The sequence below is a fragment of the Anomalospiza imberbis genome, chromosome 4 (genome assembly GCF_031753505.1).
Source record: "Anomalospiza imberbis isolate Cuckoo-Finch-1a 21T00152 chromosome 4, ASM3175350v1, whole genome shotgun sequence".
NCBI classification, from domain to species: domain Eukaryota; kingdom Metazoa; phylum Chordata; class Aves; order Passeriformes; family Viduidae; genus Anomalospiza; species Anomalospiza imberbis.
The window spans coordinates 69,462,098-69,479,774 of NC_089684.1; the positions used below are offsets into that span (position 1 = coordinate 69,462,098).

Consider the following 17,677-nt stretch of genomic DNA (forward strand, 5'->3'; position numbering starts at 1 on the left):
TAATCTGCTAATATTGTTTGTTTTCTTGTTTGTAAAACATAAAGATAAATTCACAATCATCCCACCATCACCAGCTATAAATTTTGACTTTCCCTGGAGGTTAGGGAATGCCATCTTTGATGCAAAATTAAGTAGGAATAAATCTCACTCAACAGCTAAGCAGTGAGTTAGAAAATGAATCATATAATTGTTTCAGTCTCTGTACCCTTGTAAGTCAAAGTTTTCATCTAGTTTCCTAAAATGAGAAAGAGAGAACTCCCCAAAAAGGCTGTTTTTTTCCACATGTAATTATATATAATTATGAACACACTACTGTGGCTACACATCTCCCACACACATGCATGGCTCCTGCAACATCACTGAAAGTGGAGAAGACTTTACCTGAGGAGAAAAAGGGTGAATATTCTCATAGAGGCAGGGGACAATATCTGATGTCTTGTACAGTCTTCACTACGTTTATTTTCACTAAGCACAACAACTCTCTTTGCGTTGAACAACAGCCCTTTTTCCAGAAGGCAGCAGCAGCATCATCAGTTTGGGACTGAGAAGTCACATGTTTTCTGTCCCTGTTTGTCAAACCTTTGCTGTCCATAACGTGCAAAGTCCCACACAAAAGCCAGAGCACAGTCACAGCACACAGGGATATTTTTCCCAGGATCTTACCAACCAGGGACCTGTGAGCTGAGAGGGCCCTGAAACCCCTGAGCAATTCCTTAAATCTTAACCCACATTTGTGCAGGAAAGCCACAGATGTAAGAATAGATGGAGGAGACAAGCGCAGTCCAACATGCTGTGGGAAGAACCACCTGCACTACACCTCCACTTCCAGCCATAAATGCAGCAGGACTGAGCAGCTCCTGATTGCTTGTGACAGATGCTGGGATTGCAACCTTGTGTCTTAATCAAAGTGAAAAGGACACCATTCCCCAGTCATAACTTCAACAAGTCTTTGCCTTAAGTCAAAATGGAAGATGAAAATTTTGTCAGAGACTGTCTGCAACGACCTTTTTGTTCACTGCCTGAAGAACAATCCTCACATGTGAGATAGTGAGAAATCATCAGACAGGACTGCTAATGAAATTAACAGCTAAACAATTTGCTGTCAGGAAAGTTGCTTAAGCAAAACTGTATCTATTGCTGGAACAGAGGCCACAGCACTTTGCCCACAGCTGAACTGACTGCTATCAACTCTGTTTGAAAGATGCTTTTTCCATGCCTTTGATTAACATAATTCATGATTCAAGTTGAATGTTAATGTTTCCAGGACATTGAGCTCCATCACCATTTTTTTTGTCTTGTCTTCCTGACTTGCTAGACAAACATGATTTTACGACTCAAGCAACCCCAGATCTTGGTCACATAACTAAACTGCCAGATTAATCAGACTTTGCATTTTCTAGAACCATGTACTGAGATTTGTCAAGGATCCTAAGGATAACAAGAACTTATTTTTCTCACTATCCCAGCCACTGCATATGAGCACAAATAACTCCTTTTAAGTCCAGTCCATTAGCAGCAAACAATTATTCCTCACCAAAACCAATACAAATCGATGTCTGCCCTTTGCCTCTGAGGAAATAGATGTGAATGAAAAGGGGAATTTCAGTCCTGTATAAGAACAACTTAGCTAAAAGCTCTGTAGATTGTGTGGAGAAACACTTCATTCTCCACACCCTGCTGGTACTTACATCAAACTCATTCAAAGCAGCAGCGAGCTCCCCTATGCCAGTGTGGCCCTTGTTCTCATCGGTGGGCGAGGTGGCCTGGGCAGCGTTGGAGATGCCAGCAATTGCTTCCTGCACTTGCTTGAAGACGTAGTCCCTGTTGGCCCTGGTGGCCGCGACGTCGGGGTGGCGCAGGAAGGCCTGCGAGGCCGTGTACAACATGGTGGCGTTCTTCTTCAGAGCCCCGCGGGCCGCGGCCATCTCGTCCCTGCAGTGAGGGTCCTTCAGCTCCTGGATGAGAACACACAGCTTTTAGAGTCGGAAGCCAAAGGGTTTCTGTTAGAATGCATTGCCTTGAGCATCCGGGCACGGACGCCATGCAGTGGTTTGGCAGAGATGGAATCCATGGCAGAACCCACCATAAATCACCGAAAGAATTCCCCTCCTGCCCAAGGAAGTCCTTCTGTGTCACTACAGCTGTTACATTCTGCTCGCAATATCTTACCAAAGAGTCACTTCCCTTTTGCAAAAACCCATTAAAAATGTACATAAAACATTCAAAATTACTTTTCCCAAACAACTGGATTCCTTCTGCTGATTCCATAATGGCAATGCAAGTGCAACATTCCCGTTGCACAAGTGCTTTGTCTTTCTAATTACTACACACATACCCTTTATAAAATTATCATAAGGTAGACCTTTAAATAATCAAACTAGAAGTATTACATAGATGAGTATCATAGAATTAAAGAATTAACCAGGTTGGAAAACATAGAATTAAAGAATTAAAGAATTAACTAAGTTGAAAAAGACCTTTGAGATCATCCAGCCCAACCTATAACCTAACACCGTATGGTTGTAGATCTTAAAGACCTAATATATATGCCTCTCAATGTTTCTTTTTTGCTTCCTTTTCTATTTTGCTCTATTCCTCATATAATTTAGAGTTTTTATATTTAGAATATGACAGATACTTTCTTTTGTTTCCTCTGACAACAAGAATCAGATACTGCACAATATGTTATCAGAATTACCGTTATTATTATTAACACCTGATTTTTTTTCAGTTATAGTGTATATCATATTGTCCTTGAAAGCCTTATAAACATTAAGACAGTCCTCATAATATTCATTAGAAATAACAAAATATTATTACTTCTACTTTAAAACTATGAACAAACCAGTCTTGAGAGCTGAATAGTTTATTTATGTCCACACATGGAATCAATCACCAACAATGAAAGAGGACCCAGATATTCTGGATTTAAAGGTTCTACCCACTGATTAATTTCAACCACACGTGCCTGGCAGGTAACAGTCTTCAGAGAGAATTTTTGCCATATTCTTGTGTCTTCAATGAGAACTTAAGAGATATAAACATCCATTAACTTTCACATTTTTCTCTTTTTCCCATATTTGCAGCTCTGTTTCCACAGGGGAAGTGTCTGAATGTACAGAAGAGCATTCTCCATATAGTGCCTAGATTCTACATTTTAATTTATTTGCCTTAGTCAGATGGTTTGCTTTCTGTAGTCCTGCAAGGAGCAGGGAGATGAGCTTGATGATCCTTACAGGTCTCTTCCAACTTGAGTTATTCAATGATTCAATTTTAGTATAACTCTCAAAATGCTGTTTTTCATAAAAACACTGCCAGCTTTCCAAATCCAGTGTTCAATGCAGTACAAAGATGGCACATCCTTGAATTATTGGTGGTATTCAAATATAATTGAAGTTAGAGAGACCATATACAACTTGAAAAGAGCAGGGTTCAGGGAAAAGCTATCTTTATTGCAAAGTTGTACAATGACCAGCCTTGAATAAATGTTATTGTGAATTTCAGGTCTCTTTTTCAGCTGCCTTAGCATTGAATAAATGGATAAATGAATAATTTTAAAAAAATCTGAAAATTATTAATAATGATTTTAAGCACAAAGTAGATTTCTGTTCCTCCCGAATTTGAATTATACTGAACTAGCAAAGGGCTGGTGCTTTACCAGCTGTCAGAACGACCTGAAATCTGCATAGGTTAGAATTAAATGGGAATAATCATCAAATTAAAACTACCCTTAACCTCCTGAATCACTTCCCTTTTCACCCTTCAATCTGTTATTAATTGAGGCCTCTAGGAAGGTACTCTTAAAGAAACGGCACTTCTGAAACACTTCATCACATTCAAAAATTATCAGTGGGATTCAGTTATAGGCTATGACATAGCACCTAATGGTTCACCGTGCATTTTAAACCAGACTTGGACATAGAGCAGGAGAACTTTAGAATGAAGATGGACTTTTCCAACCAGTCCTGTACTCACCTGTTGTCTCCTCGCAGCGACATAGTTCAGTTTAACCATTTCCTTCCCAAATTCCTTAAAACGATTGGCTAAATCTTGCTCATTTGTTGCATTTTTCACAGCTTCTAGTGCCTCCTCTACCTACAATACAATAAATCAGCCCTGTCAGCATTTTAATCCACTCTTTGAAAAATCACTCTGTGACTGTTCCACCCAATACTCTGTCTTACATGGACCCAATTTAGGTTTCACATCCATCACTGTACAGAAGCTTTATGAGAGTCCCATGAACTTTAATTAGGTTTTTAATAGAGCAGCTGTCTCTCTGCATTACTGTCCATTTACTGTGCTTTGGGATCATGTAAAGCTAATGTTAAAGATATCAATGTTTTAATTTCCCCGCCCACACTTATCAGATGAAATACTTAATATCTGAAGAGTTCAAATGAAAATACATGAGTATGTTCTTAATGTGTGGTACGGGCTTTTTGGGAAAACAAATAAAGTTATCACTTCTGGACATGAAATATATAAAAAGGAAATTAAAACTTACCATTAAGGTTTAAATTTACCCTGATAAATCCAAAACAGTCTTTGTGAAACAAATGATAGCTTCAACCCAGAATATTTGTATTATTTCTTTTTTTCCTCAGCTCTGAGCTTTCATTCTTTAGTTACTTAACACTGAGAAAAGAATTATCAAAAAACCCACACCTGCATTTTTGCAGTGATGCTGTAGCTAACAGACAAAAATATAAAACTCCAGTTATACCAACAAGTTGATCCACCAAATGTATTGTGAACCTTTACCTTACGCAAAGCAAGAAAAATATCTAAAGGGATAAAATGCTCTTTTCATGCAATAAGTAAAGGACGCATTACTGTGACTAGATGGGAATTCAAAGTTGTACTTCTCTCCCTCACAAGATAAAAATGCAATTCCAAGCAAAAATAGTGAGAACTGAAAAGATGCTACTGATCCTTCTTGATAAAAGCTATTGTTAGCTAAAAGCTGCAGTTCATAAGAACATGCATAACAAATCTTCCCCTCAAAAGGCAAGGGCTTATTGGCATGGGGACAAGCAGGGGTTTGCAGCTCTGCAGACACTGCTGGGAATTGATAAATTCAGCAGTAGCTGGTGTCTAATAGTTTAGAAAGGCACAATTATGTGCAGAACCCATCTTTTTATTGCTTGAGTTGCTCTGTGTTTTCCTACCACTGAGAGTATATTTTCATTTTGAGCTCTTACCTACTTACTGCAGATTTACAAATTGCAGGGCAGTAGAGTAGCAAACTCATACATTTCTATTGGAAAATGCATAATTCAGGAACATAAATTCATAGCTGTTACGTTGGAAATCATAAACCAAGTTCTGCTGATTTACAAGCTACAAGCTTACTCAGAATCCAAATTACCTCTTCTTTTTACTCTTAAGGAGAACAGAGTTTTTAAAAAATGAACTGACTGCCTTACCATTAACACAAATTACAAAATCATCCTTGTATTAAATATTTTGCTCTTGCAGAACTTCTTGCAACATATCTGCATTTTCCTTTTTAATCAAGAAACATTAACATTAAAATACCTGAAAGTTTTATCTTTATTGTTTGCAATGCCAAGCACAGGCATGACAAACTGATACACATTTTTCTAAATCCTACTGCATATTAAATAGAACTCCTGAAAAATTTGTCAGAGATTCCACTCTAATAAACAGATTTCAAAGGATGCTGATCGTACTCGATCATGTTATTCAGGGCTTAAGACCACAGATTCCAAAATGAAGAAATCAGTTATGAGAAATACTAGAAAGGACAGGAGCCCAAGCTCCTTTCTAATGATATTTTTATTATTATAATTTCTTTTTTACAAATTCATACTGGGGCAAGTTCTCCATCCTTGAGAAAACACTCAGCTGATCTGTTCCTCTGATTAACTAGCCTGGAGTTAATTACAATAGATCTATAATTCTCTGTGTGCATGACCACATAATATAATGGTATATGGTTTTTTAATGTGTTACAAAAGCTTCTGCAATAACCACTATTTCTAATTTTAGCAGTGCAAAAGATAACCTGAATGCAATGACCAAGAGTCCTTCCAGAAAGCACCTGCATATATCCCCTCTAAAACACTAATTAAAATGCACCATTTCCTGGGAAGTCTTTGACATGCTTTCAGAGAAAACTGATTACAGCACAATTCAGCATAAATCAGGCTTCATTACTCTGACATGCAGAATTATTTTAGTTCATTAATTTTATGGGTAACTTACACAAGTCTTTGAAGGTTACCTTTGAGTCAATAGAAGAGCTGTTACTCTGTCAATTTTGTATAGCATAACCACTTTTCCCCCTAGTAATTCATTTGTCTAAAAGCAGTTAGCATGGCAAAGTGGTAAAATAAGGATATTTACATGTTCAATCCTCGGAAATAAATTGCCCTTTTTAACATGAAATAAAAGTGACAGTTAAAGTCCTTATGTTGAATTTTTCTGAAAAGAACCAGAGATCACTGACTTCTGAAACCACACTTGTAATACCATTAGGTAAATGCGGAGGTTACAAACCACACTGCCAGACACAGCCCTTGCAAATCTGGGCTGCAAACTGTGCCGGTAAATACAGCCACTTACAAACCAGCACTGGACATTTGCACTTTACATACTTTACAGAGTACTCTGCTGCAAATGGGAAAACAGAATTTCTCATTGCCCATGAAAGAGCTTGAATACAAATTTTCATCATACTGTTCAGAAAAAAAACTGTTGTTTATGATATTCAAGTGGTGGCCTTGCTAGGAAAGGACAATTTGAATTACAGTTACATGGTGCATTATAGAGAGGAAAAATTCTAAGCATATTGGAGAGACACACTGCTTACACTGCACGTAACCAGAGCCATGTGCTGACAATTCTGAGAGCAGCATTTTATTCATTAAAGCAGAGCTCACTAGAACCTGTGCTGAAAAATCGCCCTCTTTCCTTATGAAAACGGTTTTCCAGCTATTTAGGTTATCTGCACAGTTTGCAAGTTGAAGGGTTCTCACTGTTTTTCCAGAACACGAGATTGTTGTACAGTTATACTGTCAAAAAGACAAATTAAAAAAAAAAAAAAAGGGAAATACATTTTGAACAGTTGCTAAAAAGAAGCAACTCTCCATCTCTTCTGTTAAACTCACACACACATTCTGCAGGCTTTAAATATACTGTATATGATTTTCTGCACAATCTTATTTTGTTTCAAAGGTTTTTGATATGTTTCTGCAATAAAAATGTAACATTGCAACAGCTAGGGAGGGTGGAAAAATGTACTTCTTAGTTTAGACTTAAACTCTTTTTAATACTCCTGTATAAAAATGTGAATGGTGGTGGTCAAAAGTGAATATAAATCTCCCCAAACTATCTGGTAATCTTTAATCCCTCTTTATTCTTTGATTAAACAGTTGTACTATTGTCTCTCTCCAAATTAAACATTTGATCTTCAGATGTATTCAGAAGTCACAAAGAGAAAAAAAAGAAGAGGAGACAACTACAGTACCTAAACTGTGGCAGAAAACAAAAATTCTAGGAAAGAAACTGGGATAGGATGTGAGGGGAGCAAATGCTTCAGTTCAGGTCAGAGAGCTGTTTAACAGCAGTATTATCCAGTCACTGAAGATAGCTCACAAATTTTCCTTTAAGTGCTCAAATATTAGTTTCTGCAGAATTAGAAAACGAATGAGACTAATGCAGAAATGTGTTAACTCCCACTGCTGATCAGCTTTAAGAGAACCAGGTGGAGAGCAGGGACCGTGGACAGTCACCTTCCCAGCTGATTTATCCCGTTTTTCCACGCACAAAGCACACAAACCCAACAGAGAAGGTGAAAGACGCCTACGATTTTGAGGTGTGAGAGGAGCCTCATGACATCAGCCATGTCAGCCAGGATGAGCAGGCGAGTGACGGCCGAGAGCAGGGCCCGGGCGGCGCGCACCATGGTGCCCCTCTTCACCGAGGAGCAGGGGTCGTCCGCGAACTCCGACGAGGCGATCCGCATCGTCTCTCCTGGGAGCGGAACACAAACGGTGCTCGGGTTAGCTTTAGGTCAGCTCTCAGCCTTGTGGGTTTTATTCTTCCACAAAGTATATGAACTAAGTGCTGCTGGGAAAAAGATCAGAGAACCACGGGTTGGAAGGGGATTTAAAGCCCATCCAGTTCCACCCCAGGGACACCTTCCACTGTCCCAGGGCAATCCAAGCTCTGTCTAACTTCTCTGTGGACATTTCCAGGGATCCAGGGGCAGCAACAGCTTCCCTGGGCAACCCTTACAGGGCCTCCCCACACTCACAGGCAAGAACTCCTTCCCAATATCCCATCTAACCCTGCACCCTGGCAGTTGGAAGGCATTCCCTCTTGTCCTGCCACTCCATGCTGTGTCCCAAGTCTCTCTCCAGCTCTCCTGGAGTCCATTTAGGCACTGGAAGGTCTCCCTGGAGCCTCCTCTTCTCCAGGCTGAAAAACCCCACCTCTCCTAGCCTGGCTATGATTCACAGATTTTATATTAACCCAAATTTGCTGTAGTTAAAAGAATTCCTGTTTGTCTCCAGTGCAGAACCTCAAAAAGAAAGTATTTCTAATGTGAAATCAATGCATATTTACATTGTTTTTAAGACCATTACAACAACATTAAAAAAAAATCCCAGATGGCTAAACTTCCCATAAGACAATGCAAATAGTGGGGGAGAGATTTAAGATGGCCACAGTGATTCATTCCCATCAGAACCATTTTCCTTATTATATTTACCATTAGGACTGCATGTTCAAATTTTAATTTGCAAGCAGTGTATCTTGGATGATAAGACGATAATACAAAATTTCAAAATACAATTCAACTGGCTCATTTCTAAAGCTACATATTCCTCTTAGCTTTCCATCGGGTTGGCAAAACTCTCTAGAAATTTCTCAGGAGACAAATAACAAACAATCCTTGCTGAATAGAAGGAGAACAAACCAAATTTCTAAACATACTTAAATGCTATACTGCTCAGCATCACAGAGCTGAAATTCAAGGTAAAAAAGAACAGGTTTCTGGAGGAGGACCACAGTTTGCTGTCCCTACCTTCCCATGCATTTTACCCCTGTGCCAAAAATCACTGAAACGAGAAGCAAGGAATTCTGATGCCTCAAAGATTTTTTCTAACACATACTTTAATTCAAGCAGTTGTTTGAAAAATTTATCCACAACTCTTGGCTGAGAGTGTGCTAAAAATGGGGAATAAAACTTCACTACTACTATTATTACTATGAGTCAATGACTCAAATATTTCCTGTAAAAGGAGATATTGAGAGCAACCACAGAACAGCTGAGAGCCCAGCATGTGAGCAAGGGTTGGATGTGAGTTTCCTAACTGGGAATTTGATCCCAGTGCAGGACTGGCTTCATCGAACCAGTGAAACATTGTAAGGCATCATCTTCCCTTCAATTATTTATTGAGGGAAACCAAGAGTCCCAGAGTAAATAAAGAGTTTGCTCCAAAATGCACTCTTGGAACATATTGAGCTGATTGAACCCAAGGGCACACAAGCAACCACAGGAAATCCCAGCAAGACCTTCCCTTATTTAAGCTCTAAGTAGGATTCAGATGAGATGGAAGTGATTCCAAGCATCCAGCAGCAAAACCCTTGTAAGTGAAAGTACTGAATTTTAGAAAAAAATTCAAGCTGAAATGGCAGCCAAAGCAAGCTTTTGATTTTGGAATCAGATGCCTGAAAATTGTTTCACTTCCATTTGGGTACTGAAGAGATTTTACCGTTTTCTGCCAAATTAGCAGTGTGTAGCATCAGGTAAATATTTATATTGGACTATGAAAGAAAGAAGTAACATTTGATAATTGGCCAGTGGCACCAGGAAAGCAAGAAGGAAAATTATCTTCTAACACTTGAATATCCAAGGAGATATCCCTTGCAAAAAGATTTATAAATCAACACTCAAGGGCAGAGGGAAAATGCACAGAGGGTCAAAAGGAAATAAACAAATCCAAAAACCCATTAAAAGAGTTTGGATGAGATATTTAATCTTAGAAAGCTCACATTAGGTGAAATAAATCTCCAAAATAATGAAGTAAAAATTATTAAAGAGACATAATCAAATAAGCAAACCAAAAAAGTATGAGTGTAAAAGTTCACAGCAGGTTGCTTAAAACTTAACAAGATCTAGTAGTTCATAATTTAGAATCTAATAACCAAAGAAACTAGCAGTTATGGCGAGGAAGGCTCATTTGTCTCAGTGCCAATTAACGTGTTTTAATCCTTTTACAGCAGTGGTATCAAATTGCTCTTAGGCTAAAGGTATGAGTGGAGCTTCAGCTAGCCCAATTATTTTTTAGAGAAACCTTTTTATCTGGAAAAAGTCAACCCTACATTTAGTTATCCATTTCTTTCCAAATGCATTTCAAGTTGTTCTGTAATCTATATTAAATTACTTTCAGTGCAAATTGGGTCGACACAAGAAACACAGACATCTGAAGCCATCAGGTCTGCTTCCTTGCCACTGCAATCAGTCAAGTGATAAGATAATTAATAATGATCTTAATATGATAATAGCTACACTCATAAACTTACCAAGCTTCCATCTTAGAAACAGCTCAGACATTTAACCCCAATTAATCCTATGTGAAGTGGGAAACTCACTCCAAAATGAACTCCAGAATCTGACAGGTTCTTTTCACTACAGACAATTTAATGCCATACTGCCTGTATTTGTAGATAATTTAAATCCATTTCTTCTCATGACCCATTTGTCCTTCAGTTTCACTGTGTGCTTCTTCCACTCTTGTCCCTATTGTCCCTTTTTTCCTTTGTGAATTTTTGTGAGGAGTCCTAACAGACTAAAGGCAGTACTTCAGTCCCTTCTAATTGTACACAATATCCATTTCTATAATCATTACAGCAGCCCCATGAAACAACTCTGCTTCTGGAGTACAAATGACAAGAACTGCAGGTTTCTAGGACCATTTGCAGCTACAAGAAATACTCATGGAATCCCAGAATATCCTGGGTTGGAACTGTAGGGATCACTGAGTCCAGCACCTGGCCCTACACAGGACACCCCAACAATCCCACCATGTCCCCAGAGCTTAACAACTGCAAACATCTATCAACAGATGATTGCAAAGGTAATAAAAGCTACTGGAATTTCATGAGCAGACTTAAGGTAAAACACCTACCTGTGAGGAAAGGATTGAACCAAAGCTTTCAATGGTTAATAGATAGAGGAAATGTCATTTTTTCCAAAGCCTTGAAGTGTTTATTTAAGAGATAGAGGATGGGCACAGAGTAGCAATCTAGAGAACAGCTGTGATCAGTAGGGGATGCTGACAATACACCAAACACCTGGAAATAATTACCAGAACAATGACAAATTGATTGGATGCACCACTCCTGAGCAGTTCCCAAATGGAAGAAGTTCATAAAGCTACAGTCTAATTAATCACTTTCTTTCAGATTTTTCCTTTTGTTCTGCATGTCCAAGATTAAAAAGACAGAACAACTGATTTATGACATAATGGAAGTATTTTAGAGTTCTCTCCTCATAATTAGAGCAAAAGCACTGTTATGAAGCTATCCTAAATTATAATAACATATAGACCTAAACTGAGTTGCAGATTCCATATAAAAGAGTGAGGATTATACTAATTGATGATATGATAGATTTGAACAACCCATAATTATTAATTAGGTATATTTAAATTACGTAAGCAGGTTTTTAATCCTTTCATCATGGATGTTGTCTTGTTAAGAGGAAGTAAACCTTTCAGGGTGCAAAGATCTACAATTTTATCCCCCTTGGATTTGTCTAGAAATTCACCAGAGTAGGATCACTCACTTTCCATACCAGTATATACCTGAACAGTCAAATTTTAGGAATAATGACCTTAATCTGGTCCTAGTTGGTTGGTTTCTCACTGTCTATATTCCTCCTACCTTATTAATCACATTGATTATTTACCACATCTCTTAAAAAGTCTAATTTTGTTTACAGTACTTTAAAATCCAGTCTCCATAATATGTTCATTTCAGTATTACCCTCTGTTTGACATTATCAGAATGTGGGAAGTAATTTGTAGACCATTTTCATCCTACATACTTACTAAATATAAATATGCATCAAAAATCCTATTCAGAATTCTAAAAGCATCACACAAATGGCTGTTTAGTCTTCCCTTTCCTTAAAACCTTTTTCCTACATCTTTACTGCTATGTCCCCTAAACTCATCTCCTCTTCCACTTGCAGCTGGGACTTTGTTCTCCATTTGTGGGAGGATGACCACTGTTCTCATCGTTTTAATGGATTTCAAGGCCAGAAAAGGCAATCTCTGATCAAGCCTGATCTTCTCCTGTCGCATTTCAGCTCCTGGAGCTGTGTCTCTCTGGAACTGATTATACAGACAATCCAGTTCACTTACATTTGACTCACTTTACATTTGATATTTAGACAGAGTGATGGAAGATGAATCACTCTGCATTTTAAAGCACAATGGATATCCTTAAATCTAGTAGGTATTTTAAATTCAATGTTCTCTCTTAGATCCAAGAACAGACCACATCATTCACTTCATGGACCATTAAAATATGTAATTTTAATTAACCCAACTGCTTCTTTCCTGAGGGACTGAAAACAGCAAGAATACAGAACTTTTAAGATATTTAGCCAATATCTATGATAATGTGAGACAATTTATCCATAAATGTTATGTTTTAGGAAGAAATTTTCTAATTAATACTCAGATTAATAGTGCATTTGGAACATCACTGATACACTTAAGTACAATAAAACACCAATTAAGTTTCAATTCAAAACTAAATTGTTTGGGATGTGAGGATACATTAGCATCTCTAATCCCTCATTGTCTGCAACTCAGTTACTCCAAGGATTAACATCCTTCAGGGACACACTAAACTGATCTGCCTTTACTGAACTGAAGAGTTCAGGGAACATCAACATGAACATTTTAGATGCTCAGCACTGTGTCTGAGAACACAAAAACACATTGGACCTTTTGAGATATCAATAAATATAGAGACAAATTTAAAAACTCAAGCTCAACTGAACTATAATGTGGCTTTATTTGTATCCTGGCAAAAATCATGCTGCTGAACCACAATGTTTGACAGAAACATGGAATCACAGAGAGTTTTGGGATGGAAGGGACATCAAAGACCATATTGTCCCACCCCTGCCATGGGCAGGGACACCTCCCACTAGCCCAGGTTGCTCCAAGCCCCAATGTCCAACCTGGCCTTGGACACTTCCAGGGATCCAGGGGCAACCACAGCTTCTCTGGGCAACCTGTGCAGAGCCTCCTCACCCTGAGAGAGAAATAATTTTTGCCCAATATCCCATCTACATCTACTCCAAGTTGAAATCTCTTCTCCCTTGTCCTATCAGCAAGTAATTCAACTACCAATTTTCCCACAACTTCTATGTTCATACTAAAAATCTGAAATCTCTAATTTAAAATAAGTATCTTCTTCTTTATCCAAATGCTGCAAGGTTGCATCAAGAAGCACATTCAAAATGAGTAGAATAGTTCATCACCTAAACAAGAAACTACAGCGGAAAATGTCAGGAAAAGTTGCTGTCTTTCTGGTGAACTGTGCGTGGTACATTTATTAAAATCATTATTGTAAAAAAGGACTAAAATGAATGGAACTGACAAAGAAAAATCTGTAAGTCCTAGTGATTAACATCTTAAGTTTAATAATTTAATGGGTTTCTGTGTAACAATTTATTAATTTAAATAGAACTTTCATTTAAAAATTTAACACATCAGAGCAATGCCCTCCACTTATAGAAAGGTATAGAAAGGAGCAACATTGGAAAAGCACCCAAAATTCATGGAAAAGGAAGCACTCCAAGAAGACAACTGTGGCATTCAGCATCAGGCACACAGATTCCACCATTCTGGATATTATTTTATTTTGGGGCTTGAAGAGGCTCACAAATACTGTACAGGAAAGCATGTTCAAGGGTAGATTCTATCTGTGCCCAAGGCACCATGAACTAAGTTCAAAATCATAATTAGAATCACTCTCTATCATCATATGAAAAAAAAATACCCAATAAAGAGTTTATTTGAAATTGATATTTTTTGAGATAAGCTTCAGTTCAAAGGGTTGATATTTTCCAGCAAGATGCATTTTCATAACAAAATTTATCAAAAAATCCCAGTGATCTGTGAAAAAGAGGGAGCAGCAAGTTGATAATGTCAGCACATGGGAAGCAATGTGAAGAGGGGGAAGGACTGATGATGAGATTGATCAGTCTGGTGGATTATCAACACCCTATTCATTTTGAGGGTCACTTTTGTATTCCTGCTAATTTATCCTTTTCCTTACACTTAGATCCTACCTGAATATCTTGACAGAAGCAGTAAGAGAAGCAGTGAGCACAGCTTAATCTGGGGAACAAACATGGCTAAAAGTAAAAAAAAACCTTCCCACAACCCCAGCCGGGATTAAGAGGACTGGCACATTAATGTTGGACAGCTGAGGGGTTTGCAGCCAATAAATAAAAATAACAGGAATATTTTCAATACAAAAATTTAGAAAGATACTCCAGTATGAGAGAGGATGAGAAAGGAGAAAAGCAGACATGGGAGAGTCATCAGCACAGGGAAAATCTTCGGTATAGACTTACAACAGGGAAAAGTTGAAGAAGAAGAAAACATAAAACACAGAGAGAGCATCTGCAGATTTATACAGAGAAATAGATAAAAGGTACAAGAGCACTTTTAAAAATTTATTTCATTTCTTCTGTTAGTTCACATAATCTGCACACATTGTTTATAATAACCTACATTTGAGATCAGATGCAGTCATTTTTTCACCATAAAACAACCAAAGATTCTAAAATCATACTCAAGGCCTCAGCTTACCTGAAAAATTAAGTTTATCTTTCCAAAATTGGGAATTACATTTAAAAATTATTTTTTGAAGACTACAAAACCAATTTTGACTTGGCAACATTTTAGTAACCTAAGAATTTATTGCCAGTTTCAGTGGGAATTCACATACATGCAGTGACACCTATGTGTTAATATAAGAGCTCTTTTATATAACTACACTCATTGCTTGGATGTTTAAAAATTGCAAGAGCTTCTGTACAGAGATATAATGAGATAACTGAGCTTCATGGTGTGAATTTAAATTCCAGTTAAGAGATCAAAACACAAAACTAATCTATAGCCCTCCATCAACACCCAGAAAGGCAGATTGCTGTTGTGCACAGGAAAAGGCTCATAAACAAGACATGATTATCATTAGGTTTGTAATGAGAACAAAGAGAAATGATCATTAGTCTAAGCCTGTATAGGTAATAGAAAAAAACGATGGTTGAGTGCCAGGACTGTCCTTTCTAAATACCTGGGCATGGCAGAAGGGAGGCTGAGGGGAATCAAGGCTGGAGATGGCTCTGAGTAACCTGGTCTGGTGAAAGGAGTCCCTGCCCATGGCAGAGCATTGGAACCAGATGAGCTGTAAGGTCCCTTTCATCCCAAACCATTCCATGATTCCATGATGTCCATCCTTTACTGGATGCAGAGCAAAACTCAGTCACAAAGGATGAGGAGAATGCTGAGGTACTAAATTCCTTCTTTGCTTCAGTCTCCAAGAGTAAGAGTTGTCCTTCATGTACCCAGTGCTCTGAGCTGAAGGGCAGAGATGGGAACATCTCTGAATGAAGCCCCCAAAACTGGTTCTACTCCAATCGTTCATGAATTTATAGAATCCTTTTTTATTGGTTTTCTATGCCAGCAGCCAGGTTTCAGTCCTAGCTGGGCTTTGGCCCTTGCCATTTTCTCCCTGCATGACCTCCAAATGTCCCTGTAACTTTCCTGAGCTGCCCATCCCTCCATCCCTTGTCCCTTTTCACAAAGGTCACAGACTCTCCTTTTTTGCCCAAGTTCCACCCAAATTCTCTGTTCAGACAGCTAAGTGTTGAATAAATAAAATAAGAAACTATTTAAAACCATAAAGTCCAGCACAAACAGGTGAAAGGAAGTAGAGGTGACATTTTCTGAAGAAAAAACATATGTATTTCATCACATACCGTAGAAATCACATAATATGAACAGAGGTTAACAACTGACTAATCTACAACTAACCCCTCCCCCCCAAAAAAAAGCACAGATCTCAAAGTCAATTGGAACAATTACAGCTGAATGAAATTTGCAAACATCTGAAATCAAAATCAGTGGAGAGCCTACAATTTTATTTTTAGTAAATATAAAAATAATTCTAAATTCCATCAGCTATACAGAATAGGATCCTTTTCCCATGTTCATATATAAACAGCAGCTGTAATATCTCACAGATCTAAAGTCTAAAAAGAATTTGTCTCTGATAAAGGCATTAAAACAGAGAGAACAAGATAGCTGGAGATCAGAATGCTATAATTTGACACTTCTCAGAGGAAATCAGCGCCTGTTATTTGATTATAACATTTTATATTCCCTCACTCTGTAAAGCATTACTGGCCTTTGTAGTATGTGAAAAATGTACTTCAGAAAAAGACGTGTTCAAAATGGTAAATGGAAAGGCAATAAATTAAAGCCTTTTATATACTGACTAAGCATCTTTTAGGACTCAGATATTAGAAAGTATATTTCAAATTTTCATGCTGTCATTTTTAATACTTCTCTTGTCGTATACCACTTTCTGAAACCATATCCAAAATTAAAGCCTAATCTGTATGGGAGAAAGAAGCTTTTATACAACTTCTGAAGTTGGATGACTGCCATGGAAAATGCAGTCAAAAAATAAAGAACACAGAACAAAACGTACTGTAGGCAAATAGAAGGACTGAGCAGGGGAGCAAGGAAGACTCCCAGATAGAGCTTAGTGCTCCAAGGACTGCTTGTATCTTTCTCATTGAATGCCACTGGGTAATCACAGAATCATGGAATGGTTTGGGTTGGAAGAGACCTTACAGCTCATCTTTTTCCATCCCCTGCCATGGACAGGGGGACATTCCACTAGACCAGGTTGCTCCAAGCGCCATCCAGCTTGAACCCTTCCAGATAAAGGGCAGTGTCTTGTTTTAAGACCATTTATAAAGTTGGACACTCCGAAGTCAGTCACCTCCACTTAATTCCAACCAATCCCCTGCCACCAGTAAGGAAAGATTATGAGTAGATATAAGTGAAAAAGCAACTGTTTACTAACAAATGGAGCAACAACAGGCTAAAAACAACAGTGAATAACTACTAGACACAAAATTGCCCATCTCACAAACCTCACGGACACAAAGAGAGACCCAAAATGTTGGGATTAGCCTTCCCAAGATGGTGCCTGCCTGAGGCGGCCGTGTGGCTGAGGGACAAAGGGAAGATGGCGCCACACCCTTCCCCTCCAAAAGGGTGACCGTGGGCCCCAGGAACAAAGAGACAAGATGGCAGCAACCCGTACCAGAAAGGCAGGAGCCCACAGAGCAGTTCTAGAGGCAGACAAAAGACTTTCCAGCTCGTGTGGGATCTGCGTCGCTCCCGCTGCTGTTCCCGCCGTTTACGGGCTCTGCCACGGCCGCTGTGGCGTGCGGGGATGGAAGGAGCGCTCTGTCCGCACAAGCACGTGGCGGCCTCACCCCGGGACCTTGCTGGCTTTCCTTGCTGCCGCCACAGTTTGCAAAATTCGCGTCAAAACGGTTTCTAATTGCGAAAGGCGTCTTTAGCAGTGGCTAACT

At 38.6% G+C, this 17,677-nt stretch overlaps 1 protein-coding gene across 9 annotated transcripts in view; it reads right to left on the reverse strand.

Annotated features, from left to right (window-relative positions):
* Window positions 1–17,677, reverse strand: part of CTNNA2 (catenin alpha 2) — a 463,302-nt gene that overhangs the window by 343,835 nt on the left and 101,790 nt on the right. For all 9 annotated transcript variants that reach the window (XM_068189021.1, XM_068189024.1, XM_068189023.1 and 6 more), the window contains 3 exons: window positions 7,835–8,001; window positions 3,976–4,095; window positions 1,689–1,955 (listed from right to left, as the gene is read on the reverse strand). In XM_068189021.1, the coding sequence (XP_068045122.1) occupies window positions 1,689–1,955; window positions 3,976–4,095; window positions 7,835–8,001 (554 nt within the window). The remainder of the gene's footprint in view (window positions 1–1,688; window positions 1,956–3,975; window positions 4,096–7,834; window positions 8,002–17,677) is intronic.